Consider the following 23,678-nt stretch of genomic DNA (forward strand, 5'->3'; position numbering starts at 1 on the left):
CCTGGGTGCAGGGTGAACTGGACAGTGTCTCTCCCACCCCAGATCCTTTCCAGCTGCTTGGGTGAGGAGGCTAAAAATAATAGCTGTTTAAAACCAAAAAGACAGACATTAACAAGTGTCGATGAGACACGGAGAAATGGGAACCCTCATACAACGTGGGTGGGAATGTAAATTGTGGCACCAGCTTTGGAAAAATTATGGCAGGTCCTCAAAATGTTACATGACACAGCAATTTCACTCCTAGGAATATACCCAGGGGAACTGAAACATGTCCACACAAAAAAATCTGTACACCTTGTTCATAGCAACACTATTCATAAGAACTAAAACGTAGAAACAGTTTAATTTCCATCAACTTACAAATGGATAAACAAAATGTATATGAATGGATAAAAAAATGATAGAATATTATTCAGTCATAAAAAGGAATAAAGAACTGATATGTGCTGCCACATGGACAAATCCTGAAAATATTTGCTAATAGTTATGGTTTCTTTTGGGATGATGAGAATGCTCTGAAATTAGATAGTGGTGTTGACCACACAATTATACAGATACACTAAAAACCACTGAATTGTATAATTTACAAGGGTAAATTTTATGGTATGTGAATTACATACCTCAATGGAGCCATTTTTTTAAATATATTTTATTGATTTTTTTACAGAGAAGAAGGGAGAGGGATAGAGTTAGAAATATCGATGAGAGAGAAACATCGACCAGCTGCCTCCTGCACACCCCCCACTGGGGATGTGCCTGCAACCAAGGTACATGCCCCTGACCAGAATCGAACCCGGGACCCTTGAGTCCGCAGGCCAACGCTCCATCCACTGAGCCAAACCGGCTAGGGCAAGCCATTATTTAAATAATAATAAAATGTTAGCACTGGATTATCAAGATCTAACCATTCCAGGTATCAGCATGTACCCTCCTGCCAAGCCAGGGAAGGGGCGCCGTTATCACCCCATCTCACGGATGAGAGGCTAAGATCTGTTCAGGCACAGCCAGAGTGCTAAGGACAGGACTGGAACCCAAGTCCTTCTGACTCCAAGACTCTCTGGGCTCTAATAAAACATAAAAACAACAAACCAAAAAGGAAAAAACAAACAAAAAAGAAAACAAGACTCTGGGCTCCTTGCCCCACAGTAGAGCACGAAGGAGCCACCATTTGAACTCCTGCTCTGTGCCAGCCGGGGTGGAAGGTGCTCCACGGTGTCAGTCCAGACAGAGGAACTGTCACTGCCCCTTGGAGATGAGGAACAGAGGCCCAGAGGGGAATGGCTGGCTGCACAGCTGACGTCTCGAACTTGGACCCAAGCCTCCATCTGCACTATTAGGCCTGAGTGCACCTGCCACTCAGAGTTGTCTCCTGACCTCTATGACCCTAACAACTTCCCCGCCTTCTGCCCTTTGGCACTGGGGCCCAAAGCCTCATCTTGGTTGATGTCAGGAGTTCCTCCAGGCAGTGAGCCCTTGAGGGCGCTGGGCACCTGGCCCAGCCCTCACTGGCTGCCAGCCAGGAGCTGCAGGATGAGTGCAAGTGAGTGAGTGGGGAAGTTCATTCATTCATTCAACAAATGCTCAGTGTGGCCACCATTGACCAGGCTCTGTGTTAGGTACCAGGGACACAGCATCAATCAAAAATGACTAAAATCTGGCCTCGTGGGGCTCACATTCAATGGAGGGAAAAAGTGGATCAATGAGGAAGGTCACCCAGCTCCACACCCCGTCTCTCCTCCCCCAAGTTTCCACAATCCCCACCACCACAGAGACGGATTTTATTTCATCCCCTTTTATGCCCACACTGGGACCTCTAGCCCTGAGGCTGACACGTGGGGCCTTAGTCATAGGTCACACACAATCCAGGACTAGCTTGGGGTATGTGAAGGGGGCTACAACCACGCAGCCAGGTGCCCCTCTATGGATGGTCTGTCTACTGAATTTTAATGAAGACAGCATGGCTCCTTTTTCCCCAATAGAGTAGTCCCTTGACTTATTGTCTGGAGTGGGAGTGAGGGTGGTGCAGCAACATGGGGCAGGTTCCTAATGAATGAAAAAATGAGGTAGTGAGGCACACACATAAATGAACCCCAGGACCAGAGCCCTCCTCCTGCTCCCTCTCAGATACTCCCTTTCGGGGGTATCAATCCCCAGAAAACCAGTTCTCCCCCCATCTCTGGTCTTGGGCACTGGTTTCCCGCCTGGAGGCGCATGGGGGAGAGCCCCAGCCTGGGGACCTCTTCAAACCGAGGCAGCAGTGACCGCTGTCAACAGCCCTCCCCGGCACTTGACTTCACAGGCCTCGGCCTCGCTCTGAGATGCCAACCCTGCTGTCTTTCTGCTCCCACGTCCCCTCAGGTTGTGACAGGAATGAAGAACAAAAGCAGGCAGGAGCTGCTATTTGCTGTCCCCTGGACACGCTCCTGCCACCTGCACTTTCCTGTTTAAAACCCATGGGAAACAACAACATGACAACAAATGGTTCCGTCAACGACACCCACCCAGTCTGCTCCGAGCCGAGCCACATCCTGGGCACTGTGGGCACAGGCGCCTGACACCTCTGGGGCAGTTGGAAGGAAGGCACAAGTGGGCTCAGGCACGGCAGGGGCTCAAGGGGCTGGAGGTTACATCAGAGGATGAGAGCAGGGAAGGCTTCTTGGAGGTGACACTTGAACCGACAAAACTTTGTAGGATGAGCAAGTTTTCCCAGGAGCCACTGACCACCCTCTCTCCACACCCAGTTGTCAGGGGGCTGTGGCTCCCATAGTCCCCTGGGCTTACCCTTCACAGTGCTGATGGCTTTATGTCACTGCCCCCTCACGACCTGTCTCCTTAGGGACAGATCCATCTAAGAACTGCCCCAAACAGGGTGGGCTGAGAGCCGCTGTGGAATAAGGAAAAAGTGTGCCCTAGCTGGTTTGGCTCAGTGGATAGAGCATTGCCCTTCGGACTGAAGGGTCCTGGGTTCGATTCTGATCAAGGGCACATGCCTGGGCTGCAGGCTGTCCCCAATAGGGAGTGTGCGGAGGCAGCCAATCAATGATTCTCTCTCACTGTTGATGTTTCTTTCTCTGTCCCTTCCTCTCTAAAACCACTAAAAATATATTTTAAAAAATTAAAAAAGAAAAGAAAAGGGGGTGTGAGTAGACAGGTAGAGGGCCTTGTAGAGATAAAAGCCTGAAAGCCTCTTGCTTGCGGGGTCCACCTCCCCCTCCCAGCCTGGTTTCCCCTCAGTGGTTTCTCCAGCTCCGCCCTCTGAGCACCTCCAGCTTGGTCTGTTTCCTGTCCCCAGCACTCTGGTCTGCAGCAGCATGGCACTAACTGTCCATCTCTCCTGCTTCCTGGTCCTGTTGGTGGCAGGTCTAGCCCAAGGCATCAAGGACTCCCTCAGAGTCCAGGTAAGTGCCCGCAACCTGCTCCCAAACCCTTCCTTCTGCAAGCCCCATGTATGGGGCTCACCCCTTCAGAAACCGACTTGTTCCCATTTCTCAGAGGGAGCAACTGAGGCTGGAGAGGTGATTGATATGCCAAAGCTCACCCAGGGAGATAGAACAGACTAACTGACTGACCTCCTAGTCCGTGGTCGGCAAACTGTGGCTCGCAAACCACATGCGGCTCTTTGGCCCCTTGAGTCAAAGAGTGTGGCTCTTCCTAAGCCTTAGGAGTACCCTAATTAAGTTAATAACAATGTACCTACCTATATAGTTTAAGTTTAAAAAATCTGGCTCTCAAAAGAAATTTCAATCCTTGTACTGTTGATATTTGGCTCTGTTGACTAATGAGTTTGCCGACCACTGCCCTAGCTCAGTCCCATCAAGGACTCCTCATCCAACCCCCTCCCCCACCACCCTTGGTTCCTTCCAGAACCCAGGTGCGGGGCCGCTGGAGCTGAAAGAGGTCTTCACTCTGTTCCAGATCCAGTATAACCGAAGTTACTCGAACCCAGCAGGTATCATGGGACCCCTTCGTCTCTGGTCCAACCCCACTTCTCCCATTTAATCAATGATGAAATCAGGCTCAGGGTGGGCACTGGGCTTGAGGTGAACCCCACTGCTTGAAAGCACGTCATTCCTGTGTGTTGAACACGGTCACTCTGCTATGAACCTGGAGGGAGGTGGTGGCTGCTGGGGGTCTGCCCAGAGGGTCCTTCAGCTCCACAGCCACTTTCCCACGCCTCCTGCAGCGAGCAGGAAACCACCATCTAGTCACGGGTTCCTTCAGCAAACACCTAGACACCCCTTTTGTCCTCAAGTTGGGACTCCCTCTCCACCTGGCTCTGTTCCCGCCCCCTCTCTGGATCTCATCTCCCTGAGGGGGATAGTCTGTGGGTGCCTTTCAGCCTGTCATGGGCCTGTACCCCATCCTCCCCCACCCCTGCCATGTTCCAGCCCCACACCTGTGGTCAGAAGTGTGAGGGTGGTGATCTGGTGGCAGGAAGCCCGTCCTCAACCACCCACCTTTCTCTGAATCACTCTGCCTTCAGACCCTCTACTTGGCTCCCCCCAGGTGGGCAGTGTGTCCCCTTCCCGTCTCCTGGGAAAACCCACCCTAGTGGGCTGGGAGCCACTTTCTCGGCCCAGATGATCTGCAGTGGGGCTGGCAGGGGCCACAGGAAAGAAGCCAGTGCTCATCTGGGTGAGAGGACACCCGGCAGGTGGCCATTTCCTGCCCCCACGGGCTTGGGAGCCAACCTAGGAAGACCTCTGTCTTTTGGTCCAGAGTATGCTCGCCGCTTGGATATCTTTGCCCGAAACCTGGCCCAGGCTCAGCGGCTGCAGGAGGAGGACTTGGGCACAGCCAAGTTTGGGGTGACTGCATTCAGTGACCTTACAGGTACTGGGTGGGGAAGCAGAGCTTGTCCAGGGGTACTGGCAGATGGACAGGGTGGACCTTTGGCATTCATTTCCCAGAGAGGGACCCCGAGGACCAGGGGCCTGGGTGCTTGTCCCAAATCACTGAGGGCAGGGACAGGTACTCCGGAGGCCTGTGTCCCAGCTCAGCTCAAGGCCGAGAGCAGGTGCAGGGGAACGCACTGCAGCAAGGAACTGGGTCTCTGTGCCTCCGCATCCTTGCCTTTGTGTCTCTCAGGGTATTACGGGGACTCAAATGGCCAAGGATGTGGATGGCTGGAGCGGGAGAAGCAGAATATGGGGAGGAGGGGTCCATATTGTGATCTTGGTGGTCCCATCTGTCCCCCAGAGGAGGAGTTTGACCAGCTGTATGGGAATCAGAGGGCAGCTGGAAGGGCCCCCAATGTGGACAGAAAGGTAGGATCTGATGAGTGGGAAGAGTCAGTGCCCTCCACGTGTGACTGGCGGAAGGCGCCCGGTGTCATGTCACCTGTCAAGGACCAGGTATCTGCTCACCCAGCCTGGCGCGGTCCAGCCCCAGTGGTGGGAGGGAGAGGAGAGGAGAGGGGTCAAAGCCCAGATCCCTTACCAGCCCCCACTCCTTTCCCCACTAGAAAACCTGCTCGTGCTGCTGGGCCATGGCGGCTGCAGGCAACATCGAAGCCCAGTGGGGCATTAAGACCAGACAGTCTGTGGAAGTCTCTGTGCAGGGTACGGCTGGGAGAGGGGGCATGTCTGCCAATGGGGGCAGGGGGCCTGGGGATCAGTCACCCACATTGTCCCTTCTTGCACCAGAACTACTCGACTGTGGCCGCTGTGGGGATGGCTGCAGTGGCGGCTTCGTCTGGGACGCATTCATAACTGTCCTCAACAACAGTGAGTGCCGGCCTCTCTGGGGGGCTGAGGGCGGGCATGTTCTGGGGCTGAGTCTCCTGGCCTTGCTTACTTCCAGGTGGCCTGGCTAGCGAAAAGGACTACCCATTCCAGGGCGCGGTCAGAGCCAAGTGCCAGGCTAAGAAGCACAAAAAGGTGGCCTGGATCCAGGATTTCATCATGCTGTCGGACAACGAGCAGAGTGCGGGCAGGGTGGAGACCCAGGCGGGTGTGGGGGGGAGGAGGGATGACAGGGATAGACAAACCAGCACAGGCAGACAGATGGGGCTGTAGACAGAGATGGAGGAATGGGGGTGGGAGGGAGAGAGTTGGAGACAACCATGAGCTGAGAGCAGGGGAAACAGAGCAGGCATGGCCTGATGGCACCTCTACCCCCAGGAATTGCCCGGTACCTGGCCACTGAGGGCCCCATCACTGTGACCATCAACAAGAAGCTATTGCAGGTGCGACAGGGAAGAGAATGGGGGGAAGAACATATAGGGGATGTGGCCCCAGACTCAGCCCCTCTGCCCCTGCCCCTGCAGCAATACCAGAATGGTGTGATCAAGGCCACAAGCACCACCTGTGACCCTCAAAATGTGGACCATGTTGTCCTGCTGGTGGGTTTTGGTAAGACCAAGTCGGTGGAGGGGAGGCAGGCAAAGGACATCTCAGGCCGTTCTCATCGTCGCTCCACCCCATACTGGATCCTGAAGAACTCCTGGGGGGCCAACTGGGGTGAGAAGGTGAGTGTGATATTGGGACAGGACAGGGCAGGGCTCTCCCCGCCTTCTGGCCCTGCCCTGATGTCCTCTGACTTCCTAGGGTTATTTCCGGCTGCACCGAGGGAGCAATGCCTGTGGTATCACCAAGTACCCGATTACTGCCCGAGTGGATCAACCAGCTAAGAAGGTCTCCTGCCCTCCCTGAGCCCGCCCCTCGCTCTCGCCTGCTATGCCTGCTGCGTCCTTGCTGGCCACCCCCGAAGTCTTCTCCTGTCCTCCCAATCCTCTTGCTATGCATTGAATAAACAAAGACAAGATTCTGTATTCTCAGTGGACTCCGCTGGGTGGGGAAATGGAGAGGGAGAGCATAGACACCATTCCTGAACACATCCTAGTCCCTGCAAGGCCAGTGTACACACAGGTCCTCATACACCGTGACACTTAGATACATACGCGTATACACCCTCCACACACGGACCCTGTGTTTACCCAGGCATAGGCTCCTCCAAAGTCATGGCAACTTTATTGTCAGTGTGAGCAGAGTGGTGGGAGGGGCCTTAGTCATGATAGAGGCGCAGGAGGCAGCCACGGAGGGTGCCCATGTAGCGGTCCCAGAGGGCCTGGTGCCTGCAATGATAATGGTAACAGTAATGGCCGAGGTTTACCACAACCCACCGTGTCACGGCCCTGCTCTAAGTGCTCTATGTACCTTCACTCTTTAATCCTCACAATATTCTATCACCTTCACCATCATCACCCCCAGCTTACATGTGAGGAAACTAAGGCATGGAGAGATCAAGGAACCTGCCCAAGGTTAAGTCACAGCTTCTTAGAGGTGAAGCCAGGACTCTGGTCCACAGAGACAGTCACCCCAGGGCAGCAGAACAGGGAACCCTGAGTCTGCAGGGGGGCCAGGCCCTGGCAGGAGGCTGGCTGGGGCGAGGCCTCGCTGAACAGGAGGCCGGGGTAACTCACCGGAAGCCATCCAGCGAGTGGACCGACGCTGAATACTGGTTCAAGAACAGTCGCACATCGTTCAACGGCCAGTGGTCAGAGCGGCAGGGCTCCACGAACTGTGGGCCCAAGGGAACATCTGGCACTGGTACAGCTCAGAGACAGGCCAGGGCGGGGACGAGTGGACAGTGGGCAGGACAGCTCACCTTCTCCACCAGGTCCACAAACAGATCTCGGACGTCCTTATTGTGGGTCAGCTTGGCAGCCACATTCACCAGCCCCCGGGATAGGTTCTGTGGGGCAGGGGGCCTGGGAGTTCTGCCTTCTGCCCCAGAGGCTAGGGGAGGGGCAGGCCCCTCTCCAAATCTATCCACCTCCCTCAATCAACTCCCCAATGTTTAGGAGCTGGCTCCCCCAGCACAGGTGGGCAGAGGGGGCCACAGCGCCACCTGCTGGTCAACCTAGGGCATGAACAGAGTCACCCGGTGGGACAGTGCATGGGAGGCTGGAGATACCCAAGGGACATAGGCTGGCTTGGGCCACAGACCTTGAAGTTGGCTTCCATCTCAGAGAAGACACCGAGCTTTCCCCGGAGGGCAGTGCACACCAGGCTGCAGGAAGACAAGGTCAAGCCTAGAGCTGCCTGGGCCCCCCACTTCAGGCCCCATCCCACAGACAACCCCCCCAAGTCACCTCTTATGCAGATCCAGAAGGTCCTTGTCAGCCACCAGCACTTTGAGCTCCTTCAAGTCCTGGAGAAACTCTTTGTCTAAATCCACATCCATGTCATCCACCTGGGAGTCTGAGTAAGGCCCAGGAAGGGAGTTGGGGGGCGGGGGCACGACAAAATGCCTTCCTGTGATAACCCAAGCCTTCCTCACCCACCACATCGCACCCCCATAAGACAGAAGAGAAAGCAGAGTGTCAGGGAGGTGGAATGCTTTGCCCCGGACCACAGAGAAGTAGTGGGCCCTTTGTCTGCAGACAAGGTGTGTATGGGGACACGGGACTATGAGCAGAGATGGCTGGTGGGGTAGCAGGCCCTGAGAGGGTGGGGAGGTGTCCAGGCACCTGGGTCAGTGGGGGCCTCACCGACGGCTCCAAGGGTCCAGTTCTGGATCATGAGCTCAGCACAGAAAGCAAAGTCGCCAAAGCTCAGATACTGCAGTTTTTTCTTCCCTGTCTCAAAGCGGTTGTTGGCAAAAAAGACGATGGCTGCATAGTCTCTGCAGGGAGGGGAAAGGAGACCTGTCAGAGCTGGGCATTCCTTCTGAGCAAGCAGTTCCCACCTGCAACATCTACTAGGCATCTGAGCTCTGGCCTCTCTTGCCCTAACTCACTGTATGACATGTTTCAAGTCACCTCTCTCTGGGCCTCCTCATCTGTGAAAAGGTTTCAAACCAGGTCTCCTAAGGGATGTAGCAGGAGACCACAGGGGTAACAGTTACCATTTACTGAGCACTTCCCGAGCTCCGGAGCTGTGCCATCCGCTTTCCAGGCGACACCTCAACAGTCCAATTGGTGAATGGCCGGGCCGGGTTGGGATTTGAACCCAGGCCAGTCTGACCCAATTTATAGACCAGGAATGAGATAACCATCCCCCCACACAGCCAAGGGTTGGGGGGAGGGGGAAGGGGACCAGACTCAGGGCCCAGGGAAGGACTGTGCCGATGCAGGAGATAGACGGCCCCTCGCCCAGTCGCTCACCTGGCCAGCCGATCGGAGAGAAGGAAGTGCTGCTGGATGTTATCGACCAGGGAGCCCCGCATTTCCTCCACCACCTTGAAGACTCGTTTAAAGTTGTCGAACTTCAAGGAAGGTAGGGGAGCAAGGACTGGTCAGAGGTCGCTCACCCAATAAATTGTTTACTGAACACCATCCCTCATCTATCTATCTATTCTGTCAACAGATGCTGATCTGTTATTCCTTCAGTAAGTTATCAATTCAACAAATGTCTATTAGCTTTTGCTATCTCAGATCAATGTTTACTCAGCTCCTACCACTGAATTCACTCCTGCTTTTTAGCACCACGCTCTCCAGCTCTTCTCCAGCTGGCGCTGGAACTGACCCTCCTAAGGCTCAGAAAGTACAAAATGAGCAAATGCTAAGCTGTATACAGGGAGTTCACAGGAGACGCAGAGAAAAGATACTAAAGTTCCAGAAGAAGAGTTACTTCTCCTTGGCACCACCAGGAAGCTTGTGAAGAAGGTGGCATCTGACGCTGCCTTGGATTTCAAGTCGACATGGCCAAGAACTGTAGCCTCCAGGCAGGAGCAGCACAAGCAAAAGAAAGCTGGACTCTGGGGAAATGCAAGCCTAGGGAGGCTGGCAGGGACCAGCTCACAGGAGAGTATGAAGGGCAAGGCCAAAGAGTGTGGCTACTACCCAGAAGGGAGTAGGAGCCAATGAAAGTTTATGGGCAGAAGAAAGCTATGGTCAGATCTGGGATTCTGAAAGGTCACTCTGGCTGAAGAGCAGGGATGGCTTTGAGATGACAAAAACAGGGGAGAGGAGACTGGGTCTGAAGCTGCTGCCACAATCAGAAGTGGAGGAGGAGGTTGGAGTTGGGATAGCGGCCACAGGGGTGGACTGTGGATGGAATGCTGTGTTGGTGAGGAGGAGGCTGCAGTGCCCACCTGTCTTCGGCAGCTTTTAAGGGTAATGCCGGTTTTGGTGCTGATGTCATCCAGGTCTTTCTTGGTGCCCTTGGACAGCTTCTTGCCCAGGACCTCACGCACGAAGGCCTCATCAAAGGCATAGTACCTGCATGGAGGCAGAGGACACTACTGACTTCCCCTAAGGGAGAGGAAAAGGGGGGCTGGCAGAGCCTGGGCTTGGCCCCTTGTGCTCTCCTCTTCTTCAGGGCCCGGGTGAGTCCCGTCCCTTCCTGGGCCTCAGTTACAGTCTGCAAAATGGGTACATGGCCAGAGTGGCTGGCATCCCCACCTCTCAATGAGCAGCGCTTGTCGGGAGGGCGGGATCTGGAAGATGAGCTGGTGCAGCAGCTTGGGCGGTGCGTGCAGCAGGCGCTCCAGCATGTGGAAGGTCCGATAGTGATCCATGGTGTCACTCTGCAGGACTGCTGCCGTGGCGCCCGTCTGCTCCAGGATTCCCGAGCGCACCCTCAGGGCCACCGCATCGTTCACTGGGGAGCAGGCACCCGCATCAGGCCCCGCCCCGCCCGCAAAGCCCCTGCAGGGATTCCAGCTCCGACCTGCAAACCTCCCTCCCTCCTCCGCCCGCTTCAAGACGGCCAAGTGCAGGCTCCGCCCCTTCGCCCAGCCAAACAACCGCTCGGCCCCTCACAGACCCGAGTAACCATCCAGCCAGAGGCGATACACGTCCTCGTCGATGAGGGTCGTGTTCCCTACGAAGATATCCAGCTCGTTGGTCATGGCGACGCCTGGACCCGGGAGCAGTCGCCGCGCCCCGGCAGGAGCGAGTATTGCCCCGGCGGGCGCGCCGCCGCCGAGCCACTTCCGGGAGCGCCGAAATTCGCTCCCCGCACCCGGAGCCACAGACGGACCACTTCCGGGACAGAGAGGGTGGGGCAGGAGCGGCGAGGGAAGAGGCGGAAGTGGTGGAGCGGCCCCACTACTCCGCGGGACGGGGAGTCCCGGGCTCTCCGGTCCCCACCGCTACCCCTACCCCGGCCCCGCCCGTCTCCCCCACCCTGGAACCCTTCCCCGTCACTGCCTCTGCCCCATCACCCGCTTTCTCAGCTCTTTTCAAATCCTTACTGGCTTGTATCCTAAAGGTGGGAGTTTCCCAGGGCTCAGTCCTAATTTTTTTTTCTGCGAATGAAGGTGTGTAGCCGACTTCCAAAGCGTTTTGCTGGGAGCCCTTCCGTTCTTCCTGCCGCTAAGCTTCTCTCCTGGGATGCTACACTTGCTCCCATGTTTGTGCCTGTTTGTTGAATTTATTGATTTTAGAGAAAGAAACGTCGATGCTTTGTCATGCACTCATTGGTTGCGTCTTGTATGTGCTCTGACCAGAGATGCAACGGCGGCCTGGGTGTTTTAGGACAATGCTCTAACCAACTGAGCCACCGGCCAAGGCTACACCCCTCCCACCCCCCTGCCTGGCCACTAACTAATGACCTTTTACTCTGCAGCTCAGAGCTCTGGCTGGAAGTCCACATCAGGAGGGCAGCCTATCTATGAGTTTTCCAAACTCTCTCCCCACAGCCCCCCCCCCCGCCCCCCAGCTAGATAGGCCTGTCAGTCTCCCCTGTGTTTATCTCCTATGTTCCTATCTGTGACAGCTCCAACATCCACCATATGAGAAACCTGGGCTTTCTCTCAGACTCCTCTCCACATTCAGTTTGCTGATTTGCCTCCTAAATATTTCTATTATCTCTTTTGTTCTCTCCGCCCTCACTGGCACGGCCCCAGCCCAGTCCTTCTGCAAAATTCTCCTTGCCCATTGACACAGTGTTCTTCCTAATCTCCCTGCCTACATCCCCTCCCCATCGTCCATCTCACACAGAGCAGCCTGAACAATCGTTTTTGTTTGCTTTTTTAAAATATATTTTATTGATTTTTTTACAGAGAGAAAGGGAGAGGGATAGAGAGTTAGAAACATCGATGAGAGAGAAACATCAATCCAGCTGCCTCCTGCACACCCCCTACTGAGGATGTGCCCCCAACCAAGGTATATGCCCTTGACCAGAATCGAACCTGGGACCCTTCAGTCCGCAGGCCGACGCTCTATCCACTGAGCCAAACCAGTTAGGGCTTGAACAATCGTTTTTAAAATAGATATTTTAAAATGTTACTCCCCTGATTAAAACCCTTACTGGCCAGCCTAGTAGTGAAAGTCCTTAGGATCTGGCTTCCGACCACCTTTGTTTCCCCCCTGTCTCCCTCTCTTAGCCCTTTCTCCGCGCACCTGCCTTTCAAAAAGAAATCAAGCTACTCTCACTGTTCCTAAAGCAGCTAGGTCCTTGCAGGCCCCAGCATCGTTCACCATGTTATTTCTTCTCTCATTACTTGACAAAGCCCTATGCATTTTCCCGGGACCTTCAGATATGGTCTCTTTCGGGAAACCTTTTCCCGGGTGGGGGGCGTCCCTCAGACTGTATCCCTCCTCCATTTGCTTCTTGTTTAAACAACTTGTCTCCCCTGCTAGATTAAGGCTTCTTTAAAGACTTTTGATCAAGTTTATTCTGCATGGGTTTTACACACAATTAAGGCTTACTGAACAAAAGAATTCCTTGTATGTGTCCCCCACCCCCTCTCCCCCGGCAGCCCACCCCTGGGAAGGATGGAAAGATGGTCCCGGCTCTGTCGGGTGCGGGTGGGGGGGGCAATTCCAGGGCAGTCTTGGTTCTCAGAAGGAGCCCAGAGGCCTAGGCTCGCACCTGAGGCAGTTTGGAACTGGGACGCATGAAGCGCCTAGTTTCGGGCTGACAGGAGCGGGTGCAGGGACCCAGTGTCCCCGACGGTCAGGGACGCCTCGGTCGGGAGTGGGCGGGCCGGGAAGGGGGCTCTCGGAGCTCAGGCCCCGCCCCTTTCCAGGGAGGCGACTCCGGATTGGCTGTCCTTCCTTAACGTCAGGCGACCCGCCCCGGCGCGCGCCCTGCCGCGTGCCCACCCCCGTGCGGCGGCTGCAGCCTACGCTAGCCTGCCACAGCCCGCTGCCGGCGACGCCGGGTCCTGAGCCCCAGTCGCGCGGGGCTCGACGTGGGGCACCTGGACCGCGGCGGCGGGCAGGCGATGCTCCAGAGACCTGAGCAGCCATGGAGGCCGAGGCAGGCGGCCTGGAGGAGCTGACCGACGAGGAGATGGCGGCTCTGGGCAAGGAGGAGCTGGTGCGGCGCCTGCGGCGGGAGGAGGCGGCGCGCTTGGCGGCTCTGGTGCAGCGCGGCCGCCTCATGCAGGAGGTGAACCGACAGCTGCAGGGCCACCTAGGCGAGATCCGCGAGCTCAAGCAGCTCAACCGGCGCCTACAGGCCGAGAACCGCGAGCTGCGCGACCTCTGCTGCTTTCTGGACTCGGAGCGCCAGCGCGGGCGGCGCGCCGCGCGCCAGTGGCAGCTCTTCGGGACCCAAGCATCCCGGGCGGTGCGCGAGGACCTGGGCGGTTGTTGGCAGAAGCTGGCCGAGCTTGAGGGCCGCCAGGAAGAGCTACTGCGGGAGAATCTAGCGCTTAAGGAGCTCTGCCTGGCGCTGGGCGAGGAGTGGGGCCCCCGCGGCGGCCCTGGTGGCGCGGGGGGCTCAGGCGCTGGTCCGACACCGGAGCTCGCCTTGCCCCCTTGCGGACCCCGGGACCTGGGCGATGGAAGCTCCAGCACCGGCAGCGTGGGCAGCCCTGATCAGTTGCCCCTGGCTTGCTCCCCAGATGACTGAGGGCATCGCTTCCTTCGCGCCGACGCCCGCCCGGATGGCTCCCCAAGCGCCTGGATTGCGATGGACCTCGGAACCTGGAAGCCGCCCGGCTGCACGCGAAGGGCCGCTGGCATGGACTTAGACATCCTGGCACTGAGGAGCGCCCTTCGTTCTCGCTGGCTGGGCAACGGGGGGACTGGCGGCTGGAGCGGAGGGACTTGCAGGGGGCTGGGTGGGGGCTAATAAACTGGGACGGAAGCAGAGTCCATGGCAGCGTCTGTTTGGGACTCGCCGGGGTTAGGACAAGGGCGGGGACGCTGAGACGGGGTATGGTTCCTATCCGGAGGGGCTGCAGAACTAAGGTGTCTGATATCCCCTCATTACCTCAAGTCAGGAGCGGTGTGAGACCGTGGAAAGCCGGTGGCTACCACTCCCCACCCCCTACGCGTCCGCCGGCAAGCTCCGGGACCAGCCGTGATCCGGCCGCTAAAGTGGCTCCAGCTCCCTTCCCGGCTCCTTCCTGCCCAAGACAATGGGGCAGGAAGCAGGTGTTGGGGGCCTAGAACCCACTGAGCCGCCTCCCCTCTGGCTGGAAGGGCATAACAGCGCCCTCCTGTGGTACCCAGGAGCAAGGTGGGCCTCCACCCCGAGGAGGATGGTAATCCTCTTGGCTTGCATCCCACAGCACTCTTTTTCTCAATCCTGGAGATGAGGCAGAGCAGATGTAGCTTCATTTGTCAGATAAGACACAGTGGAGGTCCAGAAATCTCAAATAATTTGTCCAAGGTCATGCAGTGAGTCTGTGGAGCTGAGGCCTGAGCCAAATGTTTTGAGGATCCAAATGGTTTCCCTTTAGCCTCTGAATCCAATGAAACCAGGCCAGAGCTTCAAGCCTTTTATTCCATTTTGGCAGGTTTGTATAAAAATACTCTCTTTAGGAAAATAAATAGCAGCTGCCCTTGCAGTGGAGGCTTAGATTCCCTGGAGCTAAAGTCTTCTCAGAGCCAGGGGCTGCAGCTCAGCTCATCACAGAAGTCTCTAGCACTCTTGAACTGTGCCATTTCTGGAGGGGATGGCAGAATGCCCTGGTTCAATCACCGGGTGCTGCTGGCAGTGGGGCTGGGTGAGTTAGTGTTCTAGGCTGGTATCATATCACCTTCTGTCCGGGGGTATGGTTGGGTGGATCACAGGAAGAGGGTAATGAAGACTTAGGGAAGGCCTGGAGGGGGTTAGGGCTCCAGAACACCTCTAGAGGTCTATAAAGTCCTTTGGGGCTGCCAGGAGTTCTCTTGCACAAATGGGAACTAGTTTGTCTCTGATTTAATGCAAATGGTGCTAGAGAGGCGAGCTCTAGAGAAACTGAGCAGCTTTGGTGGCCCCAAGCTGGCTCTGCCAGGAAGCAAAATAGGCTCAGTCTCATCTGGAGGGATGGAGAACCTGCTGGGGTTGAGCATGGGATATAGCCCAGGCCAGCTGGACCAATGGATGGGGAGATATTGGCCAGGGAGGATAACTAGAGTGCCTCATAAGGCCAAGAGGGTGGGGGAGCCCAGGGGATCAGAGGATGGGTCCCCACTGCTGCTGCTGCTCCTGCGATGGGCTGAGGCACAGGGCTCAGGCGTACTGGGGTAGGTGAAAACCAGACTGGGTGTGAAAGGAGTCAGAGAGGGTGTGGTCATGAGCGTGGGGGTGTGCAATGCTTCGGGTTCAAGCACAGGCCCTGGGGAGAGGGAGATACAAGGCACAGGGCGGGAGGGGGCTGGTGGGCTGCTGGCACCGCCTGGGCCACCAGTGTCGCTCTCCTTGGCTCCTTCCGGGATTTTGCAGATGGGGCGGTGGGCTTCGAGCACCAGCTCCAGCCGCTCCTTCTGCTTCTGCAGCTCCTCAATCTCTCGCTGCAGTCCTGATTTCTCGTCCTCCAGCTTGTCGGTCTCCTGTAGGGAGAAGGTCAGGAGAGGAGTCAGGAAGATGAGGGCCGAATACCGCTTCGCCTTCCGTGGTGGTGGTGGTGATTTAGGAATTGGAGGTAGGGTGAGGAGTCCTCAGCAAGTCTGGACTACAATTCCCATGAGCCCTTGGGAGAAAAATGTGCCGGACTCCAATCAGGTCCCCGGGGCATCTTAGGAGACTGTCTGCCTGAGCTTCAGCTCGGCTGTGCAGTGCTCAGTACTTTTTCCTGGTCCTTTTCTCCGAAGGCCTGTCTCTCCAGCGCCCCCTGGGCCCTACAGGCTCACAGGAGGCGAGGCCCTCCGAAGGTTTGGTGGTCTGGGGCCTGGGCGCCCTCCGCACCGGCCGATGCTCACCGCCTGCAGGAAATCGGTCAGTTCCTTCCTCCGGTTCCTGCACTTTGCCGCGGCCAGCTTGTTCCGCTCGCGCCTCACCCGACGGCGCTCCTCCTCCTCTGGGCTGATCTGGGGAATAGAGGAAACAGTGAGGTGGATCCTGGGCCACTGGCTGCCTGGCAATCGCCTAGTGAGTCACTGGGTGGCCCAGTGGTAGGATCCTGGTGGTGGGCATGGCAGCGCGGGGGCGCCCTTCTCCTGCACTTTAAGGACCACCGCGCCCAGCCCGGTTCCTGGAACTCACGCTTTAATAAACTTGCAATAGTTAAATTTTCCCCCTTGCACCCAGCTTTTGCCTCCTACGATTACCTTCGCAGAATGCCCTCCTCTGCCCTTCTACAAATCTTAATCCTCTTCAAGTCCCAGGATTCAACTAAGATGCCTCTGCCTTGCCCCCTAGCCGGTTCGGCTCTGTGGATAGAGCTTCGCCCGCGGATTAAAGGGCCCGGGGCAAGTACCTGGGATGCAGGCTCCATCCCCGGCCCTGGCGGGGGAATGTGCAGGAGGCAACCAATGGATATGTCTCTCACAGAGATGTTTCTTTCTCTCTCTGTCTCTCCACCTCCCGTCCACTCTCTCTAAAAATCAATGGGAAAATATCCTCGGTTGAGGATTAACAACAACAAAATAAAAGATGCATCTGCCTCCAAGAAGCTGCCTCTCATTTCCCAGCCAGATGGCCTTTGCTCCTTAGAGCTGGTGGGAACCCGCCACTCTTTTTCGAAGGACCCCTATTCTTTACAGTCTCTTGATAGCCAAGTCTCCTTTCCTCCATAGGCTGTAAGCACTAGGAGGGGCCAATGAATGCTGCTAAGCAGTTAATTTTTTAAAATATATTTTTATTGATTTCAGAGAGGAAGGGGGAGGGAGAGAGAGAGAAACATCAATGATGATTGAGAATCACTGATTGGCTGCCTCCGCCCACTGAGGATCGAGCCCGAAATCGAGCATGTGCCCTTGACCAGAATCAAACCCAGGACCCTTCAGTCCGCAGGCTGACGCTCTATCCAGAGTGACACCAGTTAGGGCTTGCTAAGCAATTATTTATTGGGAATCTACTGTGTGCCAGCAAAGTGCTTTTCTTAGATTCTTAACACAACTTTCCATGTAAGGAACTGAAGCCCAGGGAAGATGAATAACTTGTTTATGCCCCTAGAGCAGAAATTAAAATCCACTCTATTCTACGTTGAATGAGAGGCCAGCTGATGAAAAGCATCTCCCCGCAAAAGGAACCCACTTATAGCTCACAGCCCCAGTCTAAGAGTACCCAGGATAAATCACGCTCAGGACAGGGCTGAAGGAAGAAAGTCCAGAAGCCTGCCTCTGGGGGGCCAGCCATTCTGTTTCTGGGAAAGCCTCCCAACAGCACATCTTTCCTAGGATCCCAAGCTCCCTCCCCATTCTCTACCCTGCCTGGCAGAGCAGTCTGTTTAATGTGCAAACCTCACCCACTACAGTCTCTTATACTAAAACGCTCCAGGGAAAGGAAAGTGGCACCACTCCCTTAAAGACTCTATCTCTTTATTATTTTCTCTCTCTCTATTTTGGTAAGGACTTTATTAGTATGTGGGTAGGAAAAATTGGGGAAGCAAAAATTCCCAGCTCACTCTTCTTCAAACCTTCTCTTAGATCTGGGTGAGACAGTGTGGTGTGGTGGTTAGGATCTCACTTTAGAATTGGACAGACCTGTCTCATTACTCACTACTTGTGTGATCTTGGGCAAGTGACTTTATCTTTCTGTGCCTCCATTTCCTGGGCTCTATCTAATACGGGGAAAACCAGAGTACATTCGCCAGAGGGTTTTAAATGAGACAGGGAAACTGAGATTCAGAGAGTAGCTAAAGGGAACTGTCTCCTGTTCTCTCCCAGCTATTAGACATAGACAGCATAAGCCCACCCTCTCCGCACATGTCAGCAGGTGGCTACCCTTTACTGTCCACGTACCTTTCCACATGCACCTTACAAGTTCTCCCTCCACCTCCATTTTTGCTCCTGCCATCCCCTCTACCTGGAATGTCCTTTCCTTCAACTAGATCTATGCAAATCCTACCCAGTTTTCTAGACTAACATGCCTCCACCTCCAGGAAGCATTCCCTGATCCAAAGGTGACCTCTTTGCCTCCTGGGTCTTCCTAGAGTCTCCTCTCAATAGTTACTATTGACTATAGTCCACCTTGGCTAATAGTCACTAGTGGTGCTACCTTCTCCCCGCTCCTAAGCCTGTGTTCTCCTTTTGGGCAAGAGCTATCCTCCTGTGGGAATCAGGCCAGTGCAAAGCCTCTGCTTACCTGTTCAGAGGGCCGGCGACGCACCCCTGGAGGTGGCCCCAGGGCCCGGATGACTCCTGGCCGGGGCTGTGGGTAGCTGTACTGAGGATAGGCCAGAGGTCTGGGGTAGCTGCTGGGTCCCAGGAAGTGAGGCTGAACCATCCACTGCAGCTCCTGGCTGCCACTCACAGCATTGATGCTTGGCACCAGGTGGAACTTCTGAGGGACAAGAAATGGAAGGCCAGGGGTAAGGTCTGTGTGAATTGGGGGCTTCCCGCGGATAAAAGCCACACTGCTACCCACCCCAGTTAAAGGGACTTCTGAGCTGTGTGACTTTTGGCAAGTCACATAACCTCTCTGAACTTCCACTTCCCCATCAGAGCTAATACTTATAAAGTGTGAATTCCAGGCCCTGTCCCAACCACTTTATAAATACTGACTCATATAATTTGCACAACAGTATCTTCTTTTTCAGACAGGAAAACAGTTGTCCTCAGACACACAGCCAGTAAGTGGGAGGTAGGATTTGGGCCCTAGCAGCTAGACTCTTCAAAGAGGATAATTATAGCTCCTAACTCTGAGAGTAGCTGTGAGAATCAGGTGAGAGAATGTGTGTGACAGAGCCCGGGGAAGGCTGTGGAAGTCAAGAGCCACTGCGCTCGGTCCAGGCCGTGCAGTTATTATTATTATTATAATTTTTAGGTAAAGGGCCTTGGAGCTTGGGAGTGAAGAAGCTGATGGTAATGCGCCTGGGGAGGTTTGGGAGAGGGAGGGGGAAGGGAAAGGTGTGGCACGCTCCCAGGAGGGAGAGCGCCCAGGCTGACCAGTACCCTTCAGTAGCTTTGAGTTCAGTTTAATTGGTGACTTTAAAAAAAGTGGTGCCCTGGATGGTCTCCTTAATGGTTAGAGCATCAGCCTGCAGACCGAAGGGTCTCCGTTGGATTCTGGACAAAGGCATGTACCTGGGTTGCGGGTTTCCCAGCCCCCGTAGGGGCATCCCTGTGTGGGAGCCAACCAATCGATGTGTCTCTCTCACATTGATGTTTCTCTCTCTCTCCCTCTTCTTTCCCTTCTGCTCTCTTTGACATCAATGGAAAAAATATCCTCAGGTGAGAATTTAAAAAATAATAATAATCGGTAGGTGGAGGCAGGTTAAAAGAGGTCAGTGGGGCAGGTGGGGGAGAAGGGGGGAATATGTAATACTTCCAACAGTAAAGATTTAAAAAATAAAAGAATTGGTGGCTGGGTTTTAAAATCACTGGGGTCTTAGATTCTGCGAAATTCGGTAAATGATTTGAAAACTGCCCAGCGCGATGCCTGGCTGTACTGCATGCGCTCCAGGAACTACCTGCCACTGGTCTCTTACAGCCAGAAATGGGAGGAATGGGTTGAGATGGGGTTCCGTGTTCGGGAAAACTGGGTTCAAGCTCTGGGGCTGGGCTCTGGGTGTGGGCGCCCAGTCCTCCGGGAAGAGCCGGCTCAAGCCCAGGCAAGTCCATACAGTGGTGTCCCTGGCCCCGCTCTGGGGGCCAGTGACCCCAGTTCCGGGATCCAGGGAGCGCTGGCGGCATCTCCCGCTCTCTCTCGAGGTTGTCGGGGCCCCGGACGCTCTGGGCCAGGAAGGGAGGGGCGCCCCGGGTGAGTCAGCCACGGTGACTCGGCCGCCGTGACTCGGCGGAACGGACGCCGCTCCTTCCCTCCCCTGGCGACACGTGCTCCCAGCCCCTCGACAGGAAATAGGCACCTGCAGCCTCGCGGGTCGCCCCAGCCGCCAGCGGGCGCCGTTCGGTGCCGATCGTCGGGGGTGCGGGAGTTGCCCGCTGCACGACCCCGCGCACGGTCCGGCACCTCCCGGTCTGGACTGGCCCCAGCCTGTGAAGGAAGGGGTCACCAACCGGTCTCCAGGAGCCCGCCCGGCCGGCCGCACTGCGCCAGAAGGGAGAGGGGCTTGGAGACGGGTTAGAGCGGGACAGACAAACGGACAGACACGCAGACGCTCACAGACGGGGCCGAGGATTCCCGGTCGGTAGGGAAATGCTGATGGGCCCCTCCTCCCTCCGGTGTGGGGACGTCCGGGTCGCAGTCGGGACTCGGGAGCCCACCCCGGGAACGTAGTCCCGTAGTCCCGGATGAATCAGACCCGTCTGGGCTGGGACAACGCAGGTGCCCGCCCCCCTTGGAGCTCAGATGGGACAAAGCCATGAGCCGCGGACAGGAGGGAATAAAAAAGGTAAGGACAGGAGGAAAGAAAGAGGGACAGACAGACAGCAGGCAGCGAGGGGAAAGGGGATGAGAGAGAAAGAGGGAGAGAGAGGTTGTCAGAATTCTGTTATGCCCCTGGGTTGTGGGGAAACCTGCCGCTGGACGGCGGGGAGTGGGCAGGACCCGCCACGGCCCCAAGTGCGGTCCCTGCTCCTGCTCCCGCCCCAGTCCCGGCGGGCGCGTGCCGAGCGGACCGCCGCGTCCCGGGCGCTGTCCTCCCGCGACCCCGGCTCCCGCTCACCTGCTGGCCGGTCGCGGGGGGCTGCGCCGGGCCGCCGTACGCACCGCCGGGCCCGGAGCTCGGGCCGGGCTCCCCGAAGTCTCGGAACATGCCCTGGGCTGGCTGCTCAGTGGGTCAGCGTCGGCAGCTCGGGTTCTGAGTCACCCGCTCCTCGCGGAGTTTTCTTTTTATGAATGAAAAGTTCTCGGGCTGAACCACTTCAGCGAGGGGTGGGGCGTTGCGCGGGTCACCTCGGGCTCCGCCTCTCCCGGCGCGCCACCTCTGGCCTGTCCGCCCCGACTGCCTGCCGCGGCCCCAATGCCGCCTTTTCGAGGGGTTCGTGCGGGAGGCGCGGACTTGGCGTCCCCCAGCCGGAGCGCCCGGCCCGCCCCCTCTGACGTAGCAGCCCAAACATGGAGCAATTTCCTCGCGGCGCCCGTCCAGGTGCAGCCGAGGATTCCCCTCCGCGTGAGTAAAGCACCTGCGGCCCCGCCCGCCCGCCGAGGCCGCGCCCCATTCCCGGCCTGCGCCCCCGGCCGGCTCACCGCCAGGTCGGGCTTCGGTTTCTATATGTGTGAAATGGGACGAAATGCTCACATAGCTACCCTACTGCGCGTGGGAGCTGGAATGAAGAGTGTGAAAGGGGTTGGAAACTATCAAGGAGATTATAAATGTCGCTGATTATCATTATCATTATTACTTATTATTATTAAACTGGGTGCTCATTTCATGCCAGGAACCGTACTGCTACCGACCAAGGTTTCACGTCGTGGCATGGAGCCTTTCCGCTCATTGTTTTAAGGTTCAAGAATAATAAAAAGTGACTAAATGAATGACGAACCATAGTTACAAAAATGGTGGTTATTTTAAATGCTTACATTGAACAAGTTAATACTTTGAACTACCCACAAATCCAATGCAAAATAATCATGCTACTCACAGGAAATTTCAGGAGCTATAACAAGTTTTAATTCAGAGCCCCGATAGGCAGTGGGAACCTGCCGTGGGGCTCAGGGGTCCCCTGGCCTGAAAACACCATCTTCTTTAAATACTGTCTGTGCTCTTCCCAGGGCTGCGTGGTCAACAGCCTTGTTTGGAGATTGTGTCAAAGGTCTCTGTGACTGCCCGGCCGAACGGCTCGGTTGACTGGAGTTTTGTCCCATTCACCAAAAGGTGGCAGTTTCGATTCCCATTCAGGGGACATACCCAGGTTTTGAGGTTGATCCCCAATTGGGGGCAGATACGGAAAGCAACCAATTGATGTTTCTCTCTCTCCCTTTCCCTTCTCTTCTAAAATCAATTTTTAAAAAGTGAGAGCTCAGCTGGCGTGGCTCAGTGGTTGAACGTTGACCTATGAACCAGGAGGTCACAGTTTGATTCCCCATCAGGGCACATGCCCGGGTTGTGGGCTCAATCCCCAGTGGATCCCCAGTGTGGGCATGCAGGAGGCAGCCAATCAATGATTCTCTCTCATCGATGTTTCTATCCCTCTCTCCCTCTCCCTCTCTCTGATAGAAATAACAAAAAGAGCTAAAATTTAAAAAAAGAGAGAAGTATGTGTCTATCATTAAACAACAACAAAAAAACCCACACATAAAAACGGTCTGTGTCACTGAGGCCAGGGTTAAATGTCAACAACCAAAGGTCAGCAACCCTGGGAGGTAGGCACCATCATCATCCCCATTTTACAGACAGGGAAACTGAGCCTGGGAGTGGTTAAAATGAAGCACCTAAGATCAATGAGCGAGTGGCTGAAGCAGGCTGACCTATCAGAGCGGTGGGAGCTCCAAGCCCAGCTCAGGCAAGATTTTTCAAAGCTCTCACAGACATTTTCTCACACACGCAGAATGTCAGGGCTGCGAGGACCACTCCAAAGCTTCTCTGCTTCCTCCCATCCTACTCAGGAAACATATCCAGAGGAGAGTAAGGAGCTGCCAGTGTCACAGCTACAGAAAGAGACCTGGGCTCCCGCTTTCCACGGGGGCTCCTCCATGTGATCAGCTCCAGCTCTGTCCTCAGGGGTGGAAGATTTCAGGGGTGGGGGGGGGGTCCTAGGTGGTCTTCCTTGGGGACAGAGGGCCGGGCGGGGTCTGTGGGTACACACAGGACTTAGAACCAGAAGGCCAGCTTGGCCCGGGGCTTCCTGTCCTACAGCTGCCATTTTCTGTCTCTATGACCTTCCCTCTGAGTCCCAGTCCCTGTGGGAAGAGCTGAGCCTCCTGCTGACCTCATGGGGCTGCTGTGGGATCAAATGAGATCACAAACGCGAAAGTGCTCTGTAAGCTGTAAATTGCTGCTACTCAGAAGGTGGTTACCAGCCTGGTGCCGCTCCCCTGCCCTTGTTCTACTCAATGTGTACCTTTCTGTAAAAAGAGAAGATACCAACAGCAGTTTACAATGAATGATATAGGTGTGTGTGTGTGTGTGTGTGTGTGTGTGTGTGAGAGAGAGAGAGAGAGAGAGAGAGAGAGAGAGAGAGAGAGAGAGAGATATTTTTTTGAGGCGGTGTGACCCATGGAAAAGAGCACACATGCTGGAATCAGACAACTCCGGGTTCTGAGTTTGAATTCTGCTACTCACCAGCTCTGACCTTGATGAGGCACATCTCTCAACACCTCTGTCGCTCATCTGTAAATTGGAGGCATAATCATAATTACACCTCAGGGTGGCTGGAGAATAGAAATAACACAATGCCACGTGCTTAGCACAGCATATAGTAAGAACTTGACAAATAGCGAAAATAAATACACGCGTTGATAAAAAGCCCCAGGGTTGGGAGCCCCTGGGGCTCCAATCTCACGCCAAGGCACTCACACAGCATACACACGCAAGCACACACTAACTCATGTCTGGACTCC

At 55.5% G+C, this 23,678-nt stretch overlaps 4 protein-coding genes across 9 annotated transcripts; 2 read left to right on the forward strand and 2 right to left on the reverse strand.

Annotated features, from left to right (window-relative positions):
- The first annotated feature begins 3,296 nt into the window (after positions 1-3,296).
- On the forward strand, positions 3,297-6,777 carry CTSW (cathepsin W). 5 transcript variants are annotated; one of them, XM_081099658.1, is made up of 10 exons: positions 3,297-3,398; positions 3,865-3,949; positions 4,720-4,833; positions 5,200-5,354; positions 5,465-5,561; positions 5,646-5,726; positions 5,803-5,925; positions 6,123-6,187; positions 6,269-6,469; positions 6,549-6,777. In XM_081099658.1, the coding sequence occupies exons 1-10, from the start codon at positions 3,312-3,314 to the stop codon at positions 6,651-6,653; spliced, it is 1,113 nt and encodes a 370-aa protein (XP_080955784.1). In that variant the 5' UTR covers positions 3,297-3,311; the 3' UTR covers positions 6,654-6,777. The 5 variants fall into 5 exon arrangements, with proteins under 5 accessions (XP_080955784.1, XP_080955785.1, XP_080955783.1 ...); XM_081099659.1 differs by having other exon boundaries at positions 3,300-3,398; positions 5,200-5,267; XM_081099657.1 differs by having other exon boundaries at positions 3,300-3,398; positions 5,465-5,726.
- A 158-nt stretch (positions 6,778-6,935) lies between these two features.
- FIBP (FGF1 intracellular binding protein) lies at positions 6,936-10,883 on the reverse strand. 2 transcript variants are annotated; one of them, XM_081099664.1, is made up of 10 exons: positions 10,713-10,883; positions 10,349-10,547; positions 10,039-10,165; positions 9,110-9,210; positions 8,495-8,628; positions 8,096-8,204; positions 7,950-8,013; positions 7,609-7,695; positions 7,424-7,521; positions 6,936-7,075 (listed from the first exon to the last, which is right to left on the reverse strand). In XM_081099664.1, exons 1-10 carry the CDS (start codon positions 10,795-10,797, stop codon positions 7,006-7,008), a joined length of 1,074 nt encoding a protein of 357 aa, XP_080955790.1. In that variant the 5' UTR covers positions 10,798-10,883; the 3' UTR covers positions 6,936-7,005. The 2 variants fall into 2 exon arrangements, with proteins under 2 accessions (XP_080955790.1, XP_080955789.1); XM_081099663.1 differs by having other exon boundaries at positions 8,474-8,628; positions 10,713-10,877.
- Positions 10,884-11,930: 1,047 nt separating this feature from the next.
- On the forward strand, positions 11,931-14,687 carry CCDC85B (coiled-coil domain containing 85B). Its single transcript, XM_081099220.1, has one exon. It carries the CDS (start codon positions 13,143-13,145, stop codon positions 13,749-13,751), a length of 609 nt encoding a protein of 202 aa, XP_080955346.1. The 5' UTR covers positions 11,931-13,142; the 3' UTR covers positions 13,752-14,687.
- FOSL1 (FOS like 1, AP-1 transcription factor subunit) lies at positions 14,612-21,137 on the reverse strand. The gene is made up of 4 exons (XM_081099219.1): positions 20,842-21,137; positions 18,360-18,557; positions 16,034-16,141; positions 14,612-15,664 (listed from the first exon to the last, which is right to left on the reverse strand). Exons 1-4 carry the CDS (start codon positions 20,929-20,931, stop codon positions 15,254-15,256), a joined length of 807 nt encoding a protein of 268 aa, XP_080955345.1. The 5' UTR covers positions 20,932-21,137; the 3' UTR covers positions 14,612-15,253.
- Between the last annotated feature and the right edge of the window lie 2,541 nt (positions 21,138-23,678).

The sequence above is a fragment of the Myotis nattereri genome, assembly GCF_964212035.1.
Source record: "Myotis nattereri genome assembly, chromosome: 9".
NCBI classification, from domain to species: Eukaryota; Metazoa; Chordata; class Mammalia; order Chiroptera; family Vespertilionidae; genus Myotis; species Myotis nattereri.

Coding starts and splice junctions, on each gene's coding strand:
- FIBP (XM_081099663.1), bottom strand. CDS start 10,797: ATGACCAACGAGCTGGATATCTTCGTAGGGAACACGACCCTCATCGAC. Junction 10,166..10,348: donor CAAGCGCTGCTCATTGAGAG/GTGGGGATGCCA, acceptor GCCTCCATGCAG/GTACTATGCCTTTGATGAGG. Junction 9,211..10,038: donor TTAAAAGCTGCCGAAGACAG/GTGGGCACTGCA, acceptor CCTTCCTTGAAG/TTCGACAACTTTAAACGAGT.
- CTSW (XM_081099657.1), top strand. CDS start 3,312: ATGGCACTAACTGTCCATCTCTCCTGCTTCCTGGTCCTGTTGGTGGCA. Junction 3,399..3,864: donor AGGACTCCCTCAGAGTCCAG/GTAAGTGCCCGC, acceptor GGTTCCTTCCAG/AACCCAGGTGCGGGGCCGCT. Junction 5,727..5,802: donor CATAACTGTCCTCAACAACA/GTGAGTGCCGGC, acceptor GCTTACTTCCAG/GTGGCCTGGCTAGCGAAAAG.
- CCDC85B (XM_081099220.1), top strand. CDS start 13,143: ATGGAGGCCGAGGCAGGCGGCCTGGAGGAGCTGACCGACGAGGAGATG.
- FOSL1 (XM_081099219.1), bottom strand. CDS start 20,931: ATGTTCCGAGACTTCGGGGAGCCCGGCCCGAGCTCCGGGCCCGGCGGT. Junction 18,558..20,841: donor CCCCCGCGACCGGCCAGCAG/GTGAGCGGGAGC, acceptor CTTGTCCCTCAG/AAGTTCCACCTGGTGCCAAG. Junction 15,665..16,033: donor TGACCGATTTCCTGCAGGCG/GTGAGCATCGGC, acceptor TTCTCCCTACAG/GAGACCGACAAGCTGGAGGA.